This window comes from Cydia amplana, chromosome 8 (assembly GCF_948474715.1).
Source record: "Cydia amplana chromosome 8, ilCydAmpl1.1, whole genome shotgun sequence".
In the NCBI taxonomy this organism is placed as follows: domain Eukaryota; kingdom Metazoa; phylum Arthropoda; class Insecta; order Lepidoptera; family Tortricidae; genus Cydia; species Cydia amplana.
In genome coordinates, this window is record NC_086076.1 from 11,823,133 (window position 1) to 11,840,626 (window position 17,494).

At 36.6% G+C, this 17,494-nt stretch overlaps 4 protein-coding genes across 4 annotated transcripts in view; 2 read left to right on the top strand and 2 right to left on the bottom strand.

The window, feature by feature from the left end:
- The window catches only part of LOC134650286 (larval cuticle protein A1A-like), a 62,597-nt gene extending 50,385 nt beyond the window's left edge, over positions 1-12,212 (top strand). Inside the window, exons 2-5 of the mRNA XM_063505246.1 lie at positions 9,981-10,017; positions 10,478-10,705; positions 11,106-11,279; positions 12,041-12,212. Of these exons, the coding sequence (XP_063361316.1) occupies positions 10,000-10,017; positions 10,478-10,705; positions 11,106-11,279; positions 12,041-12,130 (510 nt within the window). The 5' untranslated portion in view covers positions 9,981-9,999 and the 3' untranslated portion in view covers positions 12,131-12,212. The remainder of the gene's footprint in view (positions 1-9,980; positions 10,018-10,477; positions 10,706-11,105; positions 11,280-12,040) is intronic.
- LOC134650065 (large ribosomal subunit protein uL29m) lies at positions 219-1,078 on the top strand. Its single transcript, XM_063504888.1, has one exon. It carries the CDS (start codon positions 266-268, stop codon positions 1,034-1,036), a length of 771 nt encoding a protein of 256 aa, XP_063360958.1. The 5' UTR covers positions 219-265; the 3' UTR covers positions 1,037-1,078.
- On the bottom strand, positions 1,083-5,070 carry LOC134650064 (uncharacterized). Its single transcript, XM_063504887.1, has 6 exons — positions 4,697-5,070; positions 4,300-4,455; positions 3,135-3,580; positions 2,859-3,042; positions 2,396-2,528; positions 1,083-1,887 (listed from the first exon to the last, which is right to left on the bottom strand). Exons 1-6 carry the CDS (start codon positions 4,961-4,963, stop codon positions 1,241-1,243), a joined length of 1,833 nt encoding a protein of 610 aa, XP_063360957.1. The 5' UTR covers positions 4,964-5,070; the 3' UTR covers positions 1,083-1,240.
- Positions 12,213-12,845: 633 nt separating the features above from the next.
- On the bottom strand, positions 12,846-17,451 carry LOC134650443 (band 7 protein AGAP004871-like). The gene is made up of 6 exons (XM_063505398.1): positions 17,371-17,451; positions 17,053-17,208; positions 15,650-15,747; positions 14,916-15,077; positions 14,015-14,180; positions 12,846-12,950 (listed from the first exon to the last, which is right to left on the bottom strand). The coding sequence occupies exons 1-6, from the start codon at positions 17,449-17,451 to the stop codon at positions 12,846-12,848; spliced, it is 768 nt and encodes a 255-aa protein (XP_063361468.1).
- Positions 17,452-17,494: the final 43 nt, after the last annotated feature.

Here is a 17,494-nt window from a genome sequence, read left to right on the forward strand (position 1 = left end):
CGCAGTCTGTGAAAATCGCCTCCTCACTCGCATTCGCGGCTTCGCGCACGAGTATGAAGGGGACTTATAAGCCGTAACACACTACCGCACCGCACCAGGGTTCATTTTCACTTCACTTGGATTAAATAATTCGCATCCAGCCAGGCCATAATTAATAAAAAAAAGTCACTACCCTTGTCAGTTCAGTTGTCATTTTTTGTTCAATGTTCATCCTCAATATTAACCTGCAAATTCTCGCAAAATACAGGTTTAAAGAATAAGTACAATGATTCCTGGGATCAGGAGTTTAATTAAGACATCAGTAGCGCTGTACCACCAGTCTTACAATGTTGTTGGTGCTTGTGTCCCCGTTTTCAATAGAAAAGCCTTACACACAACTAATGTTGTTCAAGATCTAATGGAATTTTTCGATAATAAGAAAAACTGGAAGGAGACTAATATTAAAGTAGGAAGAGCGTGGAAACTAGATGAACTTAGGATAAAATCGAACACTGATCTACACAAGTTGTGGTATGTGCTCTTAAAAGAACGCAACATGCTTTATACTATGGAACATGCATGTAATGAAAAAGTAAGATTGTTTCCTAATCCAGAAAGAATAGATAAAGTGCAAGAGTCTATGAATAACATAGAGACAGTTGTGAGGGAGCGTAATGTGGCATATTACCAGCTGGAGACAGGAGAAACTGGAGAGAGACCAGTAACTGATGTTGTAAATGTATTTGGGTTGCCTGAAAAGTACGAAAAGAAGGAATATTTTATCCCGCAATTCATGAATAGTCGATGGGTGAAGCCTTATTTGGAACATGGAATTGTTAACAGCAGGGCTGTGAAGAAGTTCTTCCGATTGTACAGAGAGAAACAGCTCAATGAGAAACGCAAGGCTCGGAATAGGGACTTCCATCATGTGCAACACCTTTTGAAAAGGTTCCCTGACATGGATATGGGAAAACTTAAAGCAGAGTACCCTGATGTTGATATAGAGAGAGCTAAACGCAGCAGGAAGGCTAGAGGTCATTTCATGCCGAAATATTAGTTTTTTAATGTATGTATGTATGGTAGTTTAATAAAAATAGTTCTCCGGAAAGTACAAAAGTTTTATTTGTTTCTCATGTCTCATGGTAACTTTTATAATTTGTTTAAAAATAGTTTAATCAGCAGGTACATCTCGGTTTAAAACTTAGAATCATAAATGGTAAAGATATTTAAAAAATCTTAAAAAGTAGAGGTATTGAGAGTGCTATTCCAATATATTATTAAACAGGTCTAGCACTTCTGGCCACCCTTTATCTTTCATCATTCTTTGCTTCATCTTCATGAGTTCTTGCAGGGATGCATAAATTGTTCTGTATTTCTTTATGTAGTCTACAGAAACGGAATATGTGCCAGGTTTGGGCATAACTATATTGAAAGCTTGCGAAGAGCCTTGCAATAATTTGTTATTGAGATCATCTAATGTCTCATGTATGGTATTCACACTATAAGCATCTAAAAGAGCTTCAAGTGTCACATATAGTGTATTCACCACATGATATTCACTGACAACTTTATCAGGCTCTGAGGGTGACATTTTTGTAAATCCATTGTTGTTATTATCTGAGCTTGAAAGACTAACTTCATTCAGTCTGCATTGCTCCATCAAGGAAAGTAACATGTCATATGTGTTATCTGTTGTGGAAGATTGTGATTTCAATACTTGCATGTCACTGCATTGAGGATATCCTTCCTTTTGACACTTTTCAATGTAGTTAATTAAAACTTTGATCACATTGTCCTCTCTTTCTTTGACCTTTAAAAAAGATTTGGTTACATGCATTCCTATCAGGTATCTCATGAAGGAGGGCTGAATTCTCTCCAATATATGGATTACTGAATCATTGGACAGACCTGCAAAATAAAGACAATTATTAGTCAGAGAGAGAGTATGCAAACGCTGCCAGTACAAAATATGCATCCATGGGCCTTGTTGCCTGAATCAAATTTTAAAGAAATAAATATAATCAAATTTTATATTAAAGGAAAAAATGGAAAAATTACGCTTCCGGCAGGACTTGAACCCGCAACCTCCGCAATCCGTGCGTTAGCTCTTCCAATTGAGCTACGGAAGCCTACCAGAATTTTTGCGAATTTTTCCATTCCTTCCCTCATGCATACACGCATGCAATTGGAAGAGCTAACGCACGGATTGCGGAGGTTGCGGGTTCAAGTCCTGCCGGAAGCGTAATTTTTCCATTTTTTCCTTTAATATAAAATTTGGAATATCGCTCGCAGACGTAATCTGCATGTTTAAAAAATTGAAATATAATCAATAATTCAACTAAGGCTACTGCAGGTGCAGACTTTATACTAGTTTGTACTATTATAAGCCAGATCTTGTGAATAAATTTCTACTTACCTTTTTCATTACTTGTCATGCTCTCATAAAATTTAGTTGCAAATGAGTTGCAGTATTTCCCTAAATTGGGGTAGTCACTATTGGATTTTGTTTCACATATATAGATAATTTGAATCATAGTGTTTAGCCAGGTCTGAAAAAGATACAACACTGTAATGCTCCTATTTATTTACAAATTTTGTAAATAGTAGAACACATCCTACAAATTTGAACAACAATAATAAAAATGCTACTTTGTATATTAGATACTCTAATATTAGCCCATGCTAAGTATACCCCTGGACCTAAAAGTTGATACTTGTAATTTACATGAGTTACATTACAGGCCGTAAATGTGGAGTGCCAATGTATTGTCACCACAAGTCGTTTTATATGGTCTTTCTAGTAGGTTTTCAAATAAATCATTGGTACAGTGGCCAACAAATATTTTTCGTCATATTTTTATTGCCAGACTAACACTTACAGTCATCAGTTGTATGTGTTCCTCTGGATACTGCAGGTGAATGACGTATATAAACAAGTCTACTATCTGGCGACAATTTTTGGTGAAACCCCCAGTGTTTAGGGGAGTAGTTGGCCATAGAAGGGCAGCAAGCAAGGGTCTTCCCTTCAAATTCATAATATGTGTGCCCATATTCCTCGTGTGCCTGTAAGAATATTATTAACTAATAAAATTATTAAATTAATATTGGGATTTGGGCCACTGAATAGTATAAGTCTTATAGTAAAAATATGTAACCTTGTAAGCCATATGGCGAGGTCGTATTGTATTAGTTCAATGGTGCTCTCAAGGACAGCCATCAGCCTTTTAATTCTTTCTGGTCTTTCAAGGCTTTCGAATATTTCACATTTCTCCTTTTGCCAATGTAAACCTTGAACACCTTCCTTCATTTCAAAAGGTGTGTTCTCATAGAGATTTACTAGGGGTTCATTGTTTTCAGCATTTATGTCATTTTCCAGCCGGTTCATACAATATTTGATGACTCCTTCAGTGAAACCACATTCCCCCCGATTAGTAAATGTGTTGCCTTTCAAATCCATAGGTGTTGTAAGAAAGTTTTCGTAGCACTTTCTTAATAATGTGGGACATGGGGGGTGAGTGCTGAAATTCACAGCAAGGACTAGTTGGCATTTATCTATTAATTCCTCTACTGTGTAGTTTACATAACTATCATCGTGTGCATTCTGAAACATGTAATACAAATTTTAAATTGTTGCTAGACAAATTTACACATACCTTAAGTTTATAATATTTAAAACTGGCGTTTTGAACACTAACTCACATTTATAGACGGGTCTAAACGCTACGGCTTACGTAGGCGGACAACGCGCGAACGCGGCGCGGCGCGGCGAGGATGAAACAAACCGTTGATACGTATAGGTATGTCCTACTCGTACGTGAGCGATTTAGACGCGAAGCGGCGCGGCGGCCGCGCGGCGTTCGCGCGTTGTTCGCCTACGTAAGACGTAGCGTTACGCGAAATTTATTTAATTACCTTTATTTACCCAAGTTTCGAAACAGGTCATGGTCTCGGCTAACATGCGGTGATCTCGGCTAGCCGAGACCATGATCAGTGAAACCTGTGTCGAAACGTCAGTAAATAAAGGTGAATAAATTTCACGTTAGACCTGTCTATAAATGTGAATTAATATGTACCTTAACTTTACTTTTTTTTTGTGACTGTTTAGTTTGTAGTCTTTAAATTTCTACCACAAACAGATTTAGTTTAAACCAAGGATGTTGCAATAATTTGTTATGGTTGCTTGATCCTGCTAGAGATTAGGTTAGAAATGTCTATCTTTTAATATTATGTGGAAAATGATCATCAACAGAAATAGTTTTGAGTAACACTACTGTAACACAGGGGCAGGTAACAAAATAGAATACAAAGACTGATGCTCACCAGCATTATTTCAATAATTTCTTTCATGACTTCAGCCGATAAGTATTGATCACAGGAAATGTTGACTTGACACACTTCTAATGCATCATACCACATTCCGCTTTTTATTTCAATGTTGAAAGTCTCTGTAGCATAACAAGGCATTTCTTGGACTGTCTGAAATCAATTTAACAAATATAACTAAATATATGATTATTATATTCTTTGTTATATATGGCAAAAGAGGTTTTTGCCACTTGACATACAAACTCCACAAACATGGACAAATCCAGGGATACCTGAACTTATTTCCACCTAGTTTTTTTGTTATACATTAGCTATGCTTCAGGCTTCAGTACACAAAAATGTGCCCAGTTTACTTATTGTTCTTATACAAAACATTGGATTTGTAGTTTACCTCATGTTTTAAATGGTTGCATTCACTTTTCGCACAGGCTGGTAAATTCAAGATTTGTAACCGTTTTTGCCGATTTAAATATGCTTCACATGACACCTTTTCACATGCATATACAAAAATTTTCCTCTTCATGGTTTGCAGCTCTTTTTGCCGTTCTAATTCTGTTTTTACTTCAGACCTTGTACGCTTTTCTATCACATTTGTGGATTCACGTTGTACTTGATTATTAGGACCATATTTCATACGTTTCTTTTCGGGACTGGACATGGCTTGTTAAATAATTACTAGGCGTAATGCATATTAAAAATCAGGATTTAGTTCGAGTTATTGTAAATCACTGGAAATAACAACAAATCCAAGAGATCAACAACGCGCCAATTCTGTTTTTCTAATTTTTCTCATTTCACTGTCAATGTCAACTACTGTCAAGTGTCAAAAAAATTTTTTCGTCCATCTAGATAGGCTTAAGCTCTAAGCCATACAGTCTGCCTTATCATGAATAGGATTTTTCTTTTCAGGAAGTTCAATCCGGTATTTTGCTCTAAACGTCTTATGCCGGCTTTATGAGTAGTAGTATAATATATATATGAGTAGTAGTATAATATATTTATAGTTATATGCTTTACATGTAACTATAAATCGTAGCGATTAATCTGTGCAGCCCGATTTGCGCAGTTTTACACGGTAGATAAAACTGCGCAAATCGGACTGCACAGATTAATCGCTACGATTTATAAAGTGTGTCAAAGGACTGTCTTATTTCAAACATAGACAGAGAGAGTCATACTATCTTTGTCTTACACTAGTACTAGCACCCAAAAGAAAAGGATGAGTATAGTTTTTTTTGTTCCTATTTACTGACAAATTGGTTTGACCATCTATAGTTAGAACGTGTGTAGCGGGGCTTAGAGTCTAGACGAGACAATTTTTCGTCAATCTGATGAAATTGTCCGATCGAATCAGGCCGTGCGGACGCAAACGCCAATATGATTCCCCGATCAAATCAGCAGGTGCGGACACAAAAATGCCAATTTTCGAAGTTAGTATCTATGGAATGCAAATTGGTGATTAAATTGTGTACGTGTGGACGCCAGATGAGATTGGCGCCAATTATTTTTCTGATCAAATCGGTCGATTTGCCCAGCTTGTCTGGACTCTACTTAAGAAAAACGGGACGACACTACAGTGTTGCCACATTTTAATTTCTACTCTTTTTTGCCTAGCTATAGTTGGTCAAACCAAATTTGTCAGGAAATAAGAAAAAAAACTATACATCTTCTCAGTAGAAAAAGGCACAAATTTGAATAATGTAGGCGCGAAGGGATATCGTCCCATAGAAAATTTGAATTTCTCGCCTTTTTTTACTGACAAGATTTGGTTGACCAGCTTTACAAAGGCAATGATACATGTTGACAACACATTTCATATCATAACTATAGTTGGTTAAGCAAATCTTGTCAGTAGAAGAAGGCGGCAAATTTGAAAAATGCAGGTCAGCAACACTACGTCATTTATATCTTATCTGTGGAACGGTTTTGTTTACATTTCATTGTTCGATGTATTGCTGCTTTTTGTTCGTTTCCTGACAAGATTTGTGTAACGCCAACATCGATAATGTGAAAACTATTATCTGCCTCTCTATAGCTCGAATATCCTAGAGCGATAAAGGGAGATAACGATTTTGGATTTTATTACCCCGGCTACACACGTTAACTAAATGGTAGCGATTAATCTGTGCAGTCCGATTTGCGCAGTTTTATCACAGTGTACGATAATCGACAACGATTTGTCATACACACGGTAGATAAAACTGCGCAAATCGGACTGCACAGATTAATCGCTACGATTTATAGTTACGTGTGTAGCCGGCATTAGGCGAACTGACGTCAAGTTTCTTTCAAACGCTAAGATGAATAATGCCGGCTACACACGTAACTATAAATCGTAGCGATTAAACTGTGCAGTCCGACTGTGCAGATAAATCGAACGTTCCTAGTGCCTCCACACGCCTCCGATATCGGCGTCGATCGTCAGTTCTCTGCAGAAGCTCACGCAAGAAACATGTTATCCATGTCATCAAAGTTAATGTGGTAGTTAAGTTTTCTTAAATTTTCTAATGTTCCGAGCAACTTTCTTATTTTTTTTCTGTCATAAGAAACTTCTCCTGACAATAACTAACATATAGACAGTCAAGCAAATCTTGTCAGTAGAAAAAGGCGCGAAATTATAATTTTCTATGAGACGAAGTCCCTTCGCGCCTACATTTATAAAATTTGCCGCCTTTTTCTACTGACAAGATCTGCTTGACAAATTTTAAGACAAAAAGAATTAGCGAAATTGGTCCAGCCGTTCACGCGTGATGCCGTGACCAAGAGAAATATGGATTCATTTTTATATTTTTCATTACATTTTTCATTATTTACTCGAGGAACGAACGTGCGCACACAAGCAAGCTACGTGAAGTACTGCCGAAATGACCGATCGCCATCCACACGCAACGATAAAACTGTGCAAACGCATCGACAACGATTTTTCTAATATAATTTGCAACTGCCACCGATCAACGATAATCGACAACGATTTGTCATACACACGGCAGATAAAACTGCGCAAATTGGACTGCACAGTTTAATCGCTACGATTTATCGTTACGTATGTAGCCAGCATAATAGACGCAACTAAACGGATTCATTCAGTGTTTATACGTATTTCCGGACCGATACGACTTTCAAGAAAGGAGCGTACTCCCATCTTAAGGCCCCAGTACACAATGGGCCATCGCCGGCCACTCCAAGAGACGCAGCCATGCGGTAGAATGAGATAGCAATATCACTTGCTCCCTCTAACGCATAAATGCGTCCCTTGGAGTGGCCGGCGATGGCCCATTGTGTACTGGGGCCTTTAAATGTCCTCTGGTTTTGCGTGTCCATGGGAGGCGGTAATCGCTTACCCGTCCGCTCGTGCCATGCTTTTATCCGTCTGCTCGTTTGCTTCCTATATCATTAAAAACACACTAATCATGCACTAATCAATCAAAAACACTACCTAATCAATCACTTGACCAGTTAGGTACCTATACCTAGAGTCAAATAGTTCACAAGAATATATTTTGTGTAAACTAGAAAACAATGCCGATTTGTATTATACTTTAGGTGCCGTAAAATGGTCCTACTTTGCTCCAATTTTTGCTCCACTTTAAGAAAAATTTGAATATTAAAATTAACAAGCTTTTATTAGGTCGACCTGTATGTAACTATGTAATGGAATCTAAGATAACTAATTTAACCATCTTCCAAGGATCGTAGCGTCATTAAAATTGGCAGCTGTATGTAGTTCTGATGACAATACAATAATATCGTACTGTCGAACTGATCTGATGATGGAGACAGGAGGTGGCCATAGGAACTCTGTGATGAAACAACGCAACCTAATTGTGTTAGGGGTTTTTAGAATTGTCTCGATGAGTAGGTATTAGTTGTCTGTCGTAAGAAAAGTACAGTCAGCGATAAAAGCTTGTACCAAAAATGAAATTTTTGCCAAAAACTTATTTTTTAAACTGTTCATTATTAAATATTTAAACGAATTAAATATTAGGAAGAACATGAATGATGATGGATAATGATTATAATATATTGTATATCTTAGATAGAAATTAATTAGTATGTGTGCTCTTATTGTTCTATAATTTTTTATATATATATATACTTAGTTATAGTACCTAGTTAATAAGGAAAGTTTGCATGCTTCTTTAAGTAAATGTACGCACTTAATTGTCCACTGTCCAACTATATTTACCACTACATTTTTGCAAATAAATATCTTTATCTTTATCTTTATCATCTTATAATAACATATTTTATCGGTAAATCAACTTTATGAAATGTTGTTTTATATAAAGCGAAGCTATGAATAAGGAGCACAAGATACCCACCATTCTTTGGGGTATTTTTGCTCCTACCTAATCTACCTAGGGATGCGAAGTTATTTTGACCCCAATTGCGCCCAATGGGCTCCGCCAAAAAAGAGAGATTAATTTTATGACTAACGTAGCAATTCAAAATATATATACCTACAATTTCGTTTATGATTATATATAAATAATCATCATCTTCCTCGCGTTGTCCCGGCATTTTGCCACGGCTCATGGGAGCCTGGGGTCCACTTGTCAACTAATCCCAGGAATTGGCGTGGGTACTAGATTATACAGGTTGGCCCATTTAGATCGGTCAGTATGGGAAAGTCTGAAACTATAAGACATACGAAGATCTGTTCTTAGGAACCATGTCATCGATTTTAATAACAAGAAGAACTGCATTCATACATTTAAAAAAAAACCTGTACCTACTCAAAATAATAAAAAGGCGGTGGTCATTTCGAACACTTAGGTACTAAAATAAATTAAAGAGTATGAAAACAATGCAATTTTATTCATTTTAGACATCATGACTCATAGTAAAATTTACTGCTTAGACCGGGTTCGATTCCCGAGCTGAGTAAAGGTTTTTTTTAAATGTATGAATGCAGTTCTTCTTGTTATTAAAATCGATGACATGGTTCCTAAGAACAAATCTTCGTATGTCTTATATATAGTTTCAGACTTTCCCATACTGACCGATCTAAATGGGCCACCCTGTATGTAAATAATAATATAGAAATATTATGTTTGAATATTTATATTAGACGTTTTACGGTGTGTATTAAGTAACTGAACCCTTTTTTGCGTTCCTCTAAATTTGTCCATGAGCTGTGGTTTGTGGTGGTCAAAAATCGTGGATTCAAACCTTGGCTGTGCTGTACAGTCAGCAGCAGAAGTTGCTAAGCAGGTCAGTTGTTCAGAATGGTCAGGACGCGACTTTATTGTCGCCTTTAAGAGACTTTGTTGACTTTAAGAGAATAAGAGCGTGTCAAGGTAATTTTGAACACCTCGCCCGCTTACCAACTTCTGCTGCTGATTACTTAGAGAAGAAATAAATGACTAAAAATTCGGTCACGATCCTTATCATACACAGACAAGAGATTAATGATGAATGATGGTCCTCATTAATCAGCATCGTACTTATAGGAATCCAGTAACCTCAGCTTACTCGGTGAAACCTTGGGACCCTTACTGAAAACTGTACGCAACGCCTATTGTAACTGCGTAGCCAAATAGTTATTGAAAAATTATTGATTCATAGTTTGGCGCAATCTAAGTGGCAAGTTCACGATTGCTTGCATAGTGTAGGTAGTATAAAACCGCAGCCCCGGCCTGCAGACGTCAGTTCCGCAGGACTATCGCTGCAGACCCCACTTGTATACTCGAAATGGCATTTCTGTTCAAGGTAAATATATATGATAAACTATAAACGCACACATACCTACTTACGACATTAAATACCTACTTATCATATTTTATTAATATACCTACTTATAAATAAAATATAATTTTACTTATTGTAACTAATAAAAAATGAGAAAATCGTTGTTTACCTAAAGCAATAACGTTGGATAAAAAATTGTATAGGTAAGTCTATATAGACAAAAATCTAGGAAAAAAGTTCAAGTACTTAATGAAGTATACAAAAGTCTAATTCAATTACTTACTTCATAAAAGAGCATAGATAAATTGATTCGCTTTTTCTCTTTAGTTGAATCAAATTTTCCTCGGTTCATTTTTCATTGCCAATGTTATTGAGTAATAGCGAGACAGTGCCCAAACACCGTAAAGGTCGTTCCGTTTTTTGTCGAGAAAGCGTGGCTAGAATATCAACATAATAAAACTATTTGTTGTTTTTTCTGCAGGTAACAACGTTTCTCGCTTTGGTAGCCACCGGGCTAGCAGCCAAGCATGGGGGTTATTCTTACAACCGATTCAGTGGTCCCGTGAGTGGTCAGATCATAGAGGTACAAGTGCCAGCAGCTGATGGGATCCCAGCTCAGCAGCATGCCGATTACGGTTACGATCACAAGACAGGTCAAATCCACCCCGATACCGCTAAATACGCGCATTTGAAAACAGTAGATTACGTGGTAAGTAAAAGTTGTTACGTGGTAAGTAGTAAGCAGGTAAATAATTATAGTTACCTAGTTATAAACAAGGAAAAGTCTTATCAGTAGGTATAATTTTTCATATACTCTTTAACTTAACAGATGACAATATTAATGAAGATCTTAGATGATTGGATTGCGGGTGATCGCCGTTATTCTGGTGGCAATAGATATTTTAAGAATAGCCGTATACCTATTCTATCAAATGAGAATTAATTTATTTTTACTAACTTCCGGATACATGAGAGTTTTTTTAGTTAATCAAGAGCTGGCATAAGCTGGGTTAGTACTGAACCGCGGCTGTTTTCTTAATACAACCTATTTCTAAAGTAAATAATGCTATGCTTACAGTTTACAGTACCTAGAATTGTCATATCCCCAGGCTAAACCCGACTACCAATACGCGTACGGAGTGGAGGACCCTCGCACCGGCAACCTGCAGAACCACAAGGAGTCCCGCGACGGGGACGTCGTGCACGGCGAATACTCTCTGGTCGAGCCCGACGGTTCGGTCCGTCTGGTGAGGTACACCGCTGACCCGAAGAACGGTTTCCAAGTGAGTACAACAGTGTTAAGTGTGACATTATTATTTATTATCAGCTCACGACTTCGTATGACATAAATCTTATGAAAAAGCGCTATATAGTGCGATCCTTTAGATGCTTTTTTCTAAACAGTCGCTTCCCGATTTCGTAACTTAGCGGAGATTATACTATTGTATCCATATTATATTATATCCATCCTTATAATTTTACGTATTGTAGTATGCAGTTTTTCTATTGTGAAGATGGAAATCCACCTAATTACACTTAGCACACGCCAAATGGTTGCAGGTACATCTCTTTTGTTTCTAAGAGATAATACTAATTATACTTAGCTAAGCACTTAGCTGATTGTACCTACGAGTAGTACATTTCAGAGACAATATCACATATTATACCCAAGTTGCGTAACGAAACCACGGAGCACAACCCTTAAATATTAAATACTATAATCAATAGTAAAGATGTTTGCCGATCAACCTATACTTGATCATTTCCTAATTTTATATGCCAGTGTTTCAAATTCAACAGTCATGCAACGTCGTCGATAAAGCGAATGTCATACAACCGTGGTCCACTTTCCCGAAAAAACAACATCGCAATGCAAACGGCGTTTAATTTTTATCAGTATGTTGACAAAGCAAGCTGTGAAAAAATAAGAAGCAGTGTAATTGCGAGTAATTGTGCATTACGTGGTCAGTGACTGTGCAACCAATGCTATTATACTGGCTAGTTACATGTATGGCAAATAGTAACGTGTTAACTTTTTTTGCAGGCAACGGTGCATAAACAGGAGGGCGGGCAAGCCCAAAGACCGGTGCACTACGGTCGCGCCAAAGAACAAGATGACTCTCGAGAGTACTAGTCGTGTTACGTAAGCTGTTGTTTTAGTGTTGCCTATTTATTATTGTGTTTTTTACTCTTTAATAAAACTTAAGGAAATATTTGGTTCTTTATTTTTGAGTAATATCGCAGCATCCATCTCCTTGTTATCGCTTATTCATGCTTAAAACCAAACACTTATGACCAACTGCCGTATTCGAACTTCAAGATATTCACAAGAGACGACACGTACTAGATCCATTCTAGATATGTTATAGTTTAGATTTCAACTAGTTCTCTTTTGCAGCTCAATTCGGGCAACCAATGTCACTTTTACGTTAGATAGTGTTAGATATCTATTAGATGTGAATTGGATCTCTAAGTCATATCTTGTGGAAATCGTTCAAGAGTATCGCAGAATCGCAGAAATGTCAAATTTGACAGGTTAGATCTTAAACATATCGTTATCGTATCTTGGTGACGTCTAAAAGATATCTAGTAGATGTCTATTATAAAATCCGAATCGGGCCCTAAGTGGCGTTAATTTACTTACATCTTAAGATGAAGGTTTAATCAATAAATTAAAAAATAACTATTATGATAATTAAAATGTATAATTAATACATAAGTAACTAAAACAGCCGTACAATACCTACAAGTAACTTACAAAACAAATCTATAACTAGATAATAACCTATAATAATATCGTATATTAATCAAAATGTAATAAGCAATAACATTTGCATGAGCTTTGCTATTTACTTATTACCAAGCAGACTGCGCAACATATCTTTTGAATACGGAAACACTATTGTATGAGTTTTGTCTCCAGCGATCGATTGGAGAGATTGTAAATATCTTAACTGAAAATAATAAAATTCTTATTACGAGTAGGTATAATACAGATATCAGTAGAAGTTGCTAAGCGGGCGAGGTGTTCAAAATTACCTTGACGCGCTCTTATTCTCTTAACAATAAAGTCGAGTCAAGATCATTTTGAACACCTCGCCCGCAATCTTGTGACTAATTGAATGAACGAACAAAGTAAAATTCTTCAGTGGCCTTAGGTTTATTAAAACACCTTTGCCTTATCAATTCCCTTACTAATTTTACTTTTTTCCTTCACTATTGTCTTTCTTGATTATTACTATTATTAGTCGTTTTTGACCAACAAGTTTTCATTTTTTATTGATAAGGATAAGTTAGTTATGCATCTCTAGATAGGTATTCGAGTAAAGAGAAGACGCGCCTAGAGTTTACAATTCTCACAGAGCGAAGTTTCATCGACTTAGTTATTGATAAAAGGCATAGTCTGTGCGGAATGAAAAGAGTCGTGGAATGTAAGGGACCCTATATATTCTACGACTTTTCGCACCGACTCTACTCGTATTTACAGGTTAAGTAGTTGACTTTCTGGGAGGTATACATGTACATACTTACTCGTTAAAGAACGCTCTAGTGGTGTTAATATATCTTACAAGTCCTAATATTTACGTTTGTGTAATAGTCTCATAAACAGTGGCGGATTTGCAGTCTTTGCCGCCCTAGGCCCCAAACCCTGTTGCCGCCCCTTTCTCAGCACTCATCATACTGACTACATATTGAGTTATTTCTTGTTATGATCAGCCATTTTTTTGGGCACAGTTTTCCGCCCCTAATTTTTTGCCGCCTTAGGCCCGGGCCTACTGCGAATCCGCCACTGCTCATAAATATATTTTTAAGGAGCTATTGCTAGTAAAGTGAGTTCCATGACTTTAGTTTGTCATCACTTTTCTCCAGCTGCCTACATGGCAATTCTGTCAGGATAAGTTTCTGGAGACCGTCCTCGCACGCCCCTGGAGCTCGCTAGCTCCCATCCTCTCCCCGCAAAGGAAATTTATTGAAATTAAAAGGACCTGAAGCTCATAACAAACTAAAAAAGTCTCACCTGCATGCCAAGGGGATTGTCCATCAACATAGATGTAGCCTTTTCCAGACTTTTGGTTGACTCTATTTCGGCCTGGGCCACCATGATCTTGGCATTCGATAATCTCAATGACACGGCCTCCGTCGCCATAGCCTGCTTTAACTGGAGTGGTATTGATAAGTTGTTCCTGTTAAACAAAAGCAGCGTCAAATAACTTACAAGTAAAATATTTACAATATAATTCATATCGTAATTGAAGAAGAATTGAACAAAATCGGAATTACATAGTAAATTGCTAATTGATTATTACATCTCAGGGCCGAACGACGAAACGGACTGTAACCCGACTGCAATTTTTATGGGAATTGCACGCTGACTGCACCCCAACTGTAACCATACAAGTTGCAGTCGGGTTGCAGTTCATCTGTACCGGCTCTTAGACATTGTGTTATAACCCGTGGAGCGCCCTAACAAGACACGTGTGCCAGTAACTAGTATAGGAGTTCCATACTACGGTAATTTTGGGGCGCTCCATGGGTATAATAATCATCGTCATCTTTCTAGAGTAAGACCAAGATAAGTCTGCAACGGTCTTGATAGCACACGCAGTGTTATTTTAAACGTCAACCTTTTATTGTTTATTTATTTATTTATTTATTGATCAAATAAGTAACACAGCATTACAGTATAAAACCAAGGCACTGTGAAACTACAAAATATAAAGATACAAAGAAAAACAATATACATAAAAATGAAATTAACTAAATATTCGATTTGGGCCACGACCTAACAGCGAAATTATGACGTATAAATAACACTTGCACTTGCGAATTTAGGTTTCAAGATTTGATTAAAACTAACGTATGTACAATACTAACTAACAAGGCAAGTTAAAATAAGCGTAACAAATAATAATTCTTACATTTCAATTCTTATGACAAAAACACCCCATTTAGTTGTTAATTGTTTCATAGCCTCTAAAACTTCAGCACATATTTCGGCTCTGTTGACGAGGAGTTCGGATAATCTATGTCTCCCAATAGTATTTCGAAGAGCAGTTGCCGCCAAATACTTTGTCGACATGCTGGAAGTAGGTACTAAGTAGGTAATTATATTTAGGCAATACATATTTTCACTTAATTTAACAAAAGTTATAAATGTCTTGTTAGAGAAAAATCACACCGAATGAACGAACGAATAATTATTAATTATATATCGAACGCAAACTGTAGGTGCAAATACAAAACTTCAATTAAATGCGAGCACGACCTCATTGTGACTCTATAGGACATTATACCTTGTGTGGTAGTAAGTACAGTCGCCATAAGATATATCGGAGCGGCCGAGGTGCTCAAAAATATCTCAACACGCCTCTATTGTCAAGCCGCTTGAGTGCGTGTTCAGAAAAAAATTGAGCGCCTCGGCCGCTCCGATATAACTGATGGCGAATGTACCTACCTTATAAGATAAGTCGCATATATTTCTTTGGAAAGGTTACTTTCTAACCAGCTCTCATTTATCAGCTCATTTAACTCTATCCAACCAGCATATTGACACACTAATTTTCACTTTTGGGCAATAAAAATAGGTCACATTTAATAAAAATTACAATATGCATTAACTTATTTTCAATGCTTTTGAGCGTAGTTCACTTACTTGAAATCAGCCACGTTAATTATCGACCATAATGGTTCTACTACTCTGTAGTACACCACCGCTTGCACAGTTAGAGTTAAAGAGTCTCTGGTTAAACACTGTATCAAAAATGTAACAATTAGTTTTAAAAATGGTATTACCTATTACATTTAAGGTTTTCCTCTATTATTACCAATAATACCGATATTTTCCCGCCAGTAAACACACAATGACATTTTAAATATAAGTAGGTACCTACTCAATGTATTTTAATGAGCACACGAGGTATACCTATGCTCTAGATTCTAGAACATAATATTAAGAGCCAACAGGAGCTGAGATTTAAATATTTTAGGTAAATATACCCGTCTCGCTAACGGAAGCGGCTCATAAAACTAGTGCGATAAGGACAAGGCGAAAAATCAATACAATACAATACAAATGCATTTATTTCATTACTTTTTACATCAGTTCTTAGGTATAATATAAGGGTTAGGTAGGTAATTAATCCATCTTAGGTATATGAAGTAAGTAGGTAAGTATTTATCTAAACATTGTGCAAAAAATTGTGTAAGTAATTAAAAAGGTGCGGGTACAGCTTGCTGAATTTAAACCCGCCCTTGGTCAACTAATTGGAATGGTATTAAGATTAAATAATTTTTAAATTATTAAATTCACAATAAAAAAAACCAAAACATTAGTATGTAACAATAGTTTCCTTACGGGGTACTTAATACAGGAACAGTATAGCATAAAAATCCTGCGTAAAAATCTCAAAAATCGAGGTTTCGTACTCGACTGTTTCCTCCTCCAAAACTTAACCAATCGTAACCAAATTTGGAAATCTAAATGATTATGACATTATCTGTGTCGGACCGTTTTGCTTTTTTGGCTAATTGATATAAGTTTTGAATAGCGCGCCTCTCATTGCGGCATAGTCAATTAGGCCATTTTGGCCATTTTTGAAGGGCTCTAGCGCCTTAAAAAACAAAAATATCAAAAAAAGCAAAACGGTCCGACACAGATATTGACAATATTAATCTGTGTTGAAAAAATCATTGCTATAGCTTCAAAACCCACGGAGGAAACAGTCGAGTACGTTTGTATGGAGAAATGACCACTCCTGTTGGCTCTTAAAAATACTCGCTTAATGTTCTAATTCTACCTAGCGTCAGCGTAGCTGCCAGGGTCCGCTTCCCTAGTTCCTACTTGCCTTTCTCCACTTTGCGCGATCCTGGGCGTCCTCTCATGTGAGCTCGCTAAATATTATGCTTATTAAATAATCTTATTTTTTATTAAATACTACCTATTTACTTTGTACTTTAAGCTTATACGGGAAGACAGGCACTAAAATGTTTCTCTATGACTTAAACACATTAAAATCAATAATTAGAAGTTAAGTTTGGTCCAGTCGCAAAACTCACCTCTTCCGGTGGCAGAGTATGGCACATAATTCGAAGGTCTATGTATTTAATATTATCAATACAAGGCAAGTAGAAAATTAGTCCTGGGCCATAGCATCGGTTGGCGAAAATTTTGCCATTTCTTAATATCACGATGCGTTCAAATTGGCGGACACTCTACAATGCAAAATAAATACAAAGCGTTTACCTTTGGTTTGTTTTTGACATTTTTAATCATTTAATTTTCTGATTGTTTCAACAAACCACAATATAATGGAAAAGGAACTTAGCAAAACTAAGTTCAGTGAAATATAAACTAACAAAACGATGTAAACTTACTATAAAAATGCATGCCAGAGAAAATGGAAATAATATGATAACTAATATTACGGATAAAAATACCAAAATCTTCTCTATCATTGGATCACTTTCTGAAAACGAATTAAATAATTGTATTAGACTA

Coding starts and splice junctions, on each gene's coding strand:
- LOC134650065 (XM_063504888.1), top strand. CDS start 266: ATGATTCCTGGGATCAGGAGTTTAATTAAGACATCAGTAGCGCTGTAC.
- LOC134650443 (XM_063505398.1), bottom strand. CDS start 17,451: ATGATAGAGAAGATTTTGGTATTTTTATCCGTAATATTAGTTATCATA. Junction 15,748..17,052: donor ATACTCTGCCACCGGAAGAG/GTGAGTTTTGCG, acceptor TTTTTGATACAG/TGTTTAACCAGAGACTCTTT. Junction 12,951..14,014: donor ACAATCCCCTTGGCATGCAG/GTGAGACTTTTT, acceptor TATTATTTTCAG/TTAAGATATTTACAATCTCT.
- LOC134650064 (XM_063504887.1), bottom strand. CDS start 4,963: ATGTCCAGTCCCGAAAAGAAACGTATGAAATATGGTCCTAATAATCAA. Junction 2,529..2,858: donor AACACATACAACTGATGACT/GTAAGTGTTAGT, acceptor TATCTTTTTCAG/ACCTGGCTAAACACTATGAT. Junction 1,888..2,395: donor CATGACAAGTAATGAAAAAG/GTAAGTAGAAAT, acceptor TTTATTTTGCAG/GTCTGTCCAATGATTCAGTA.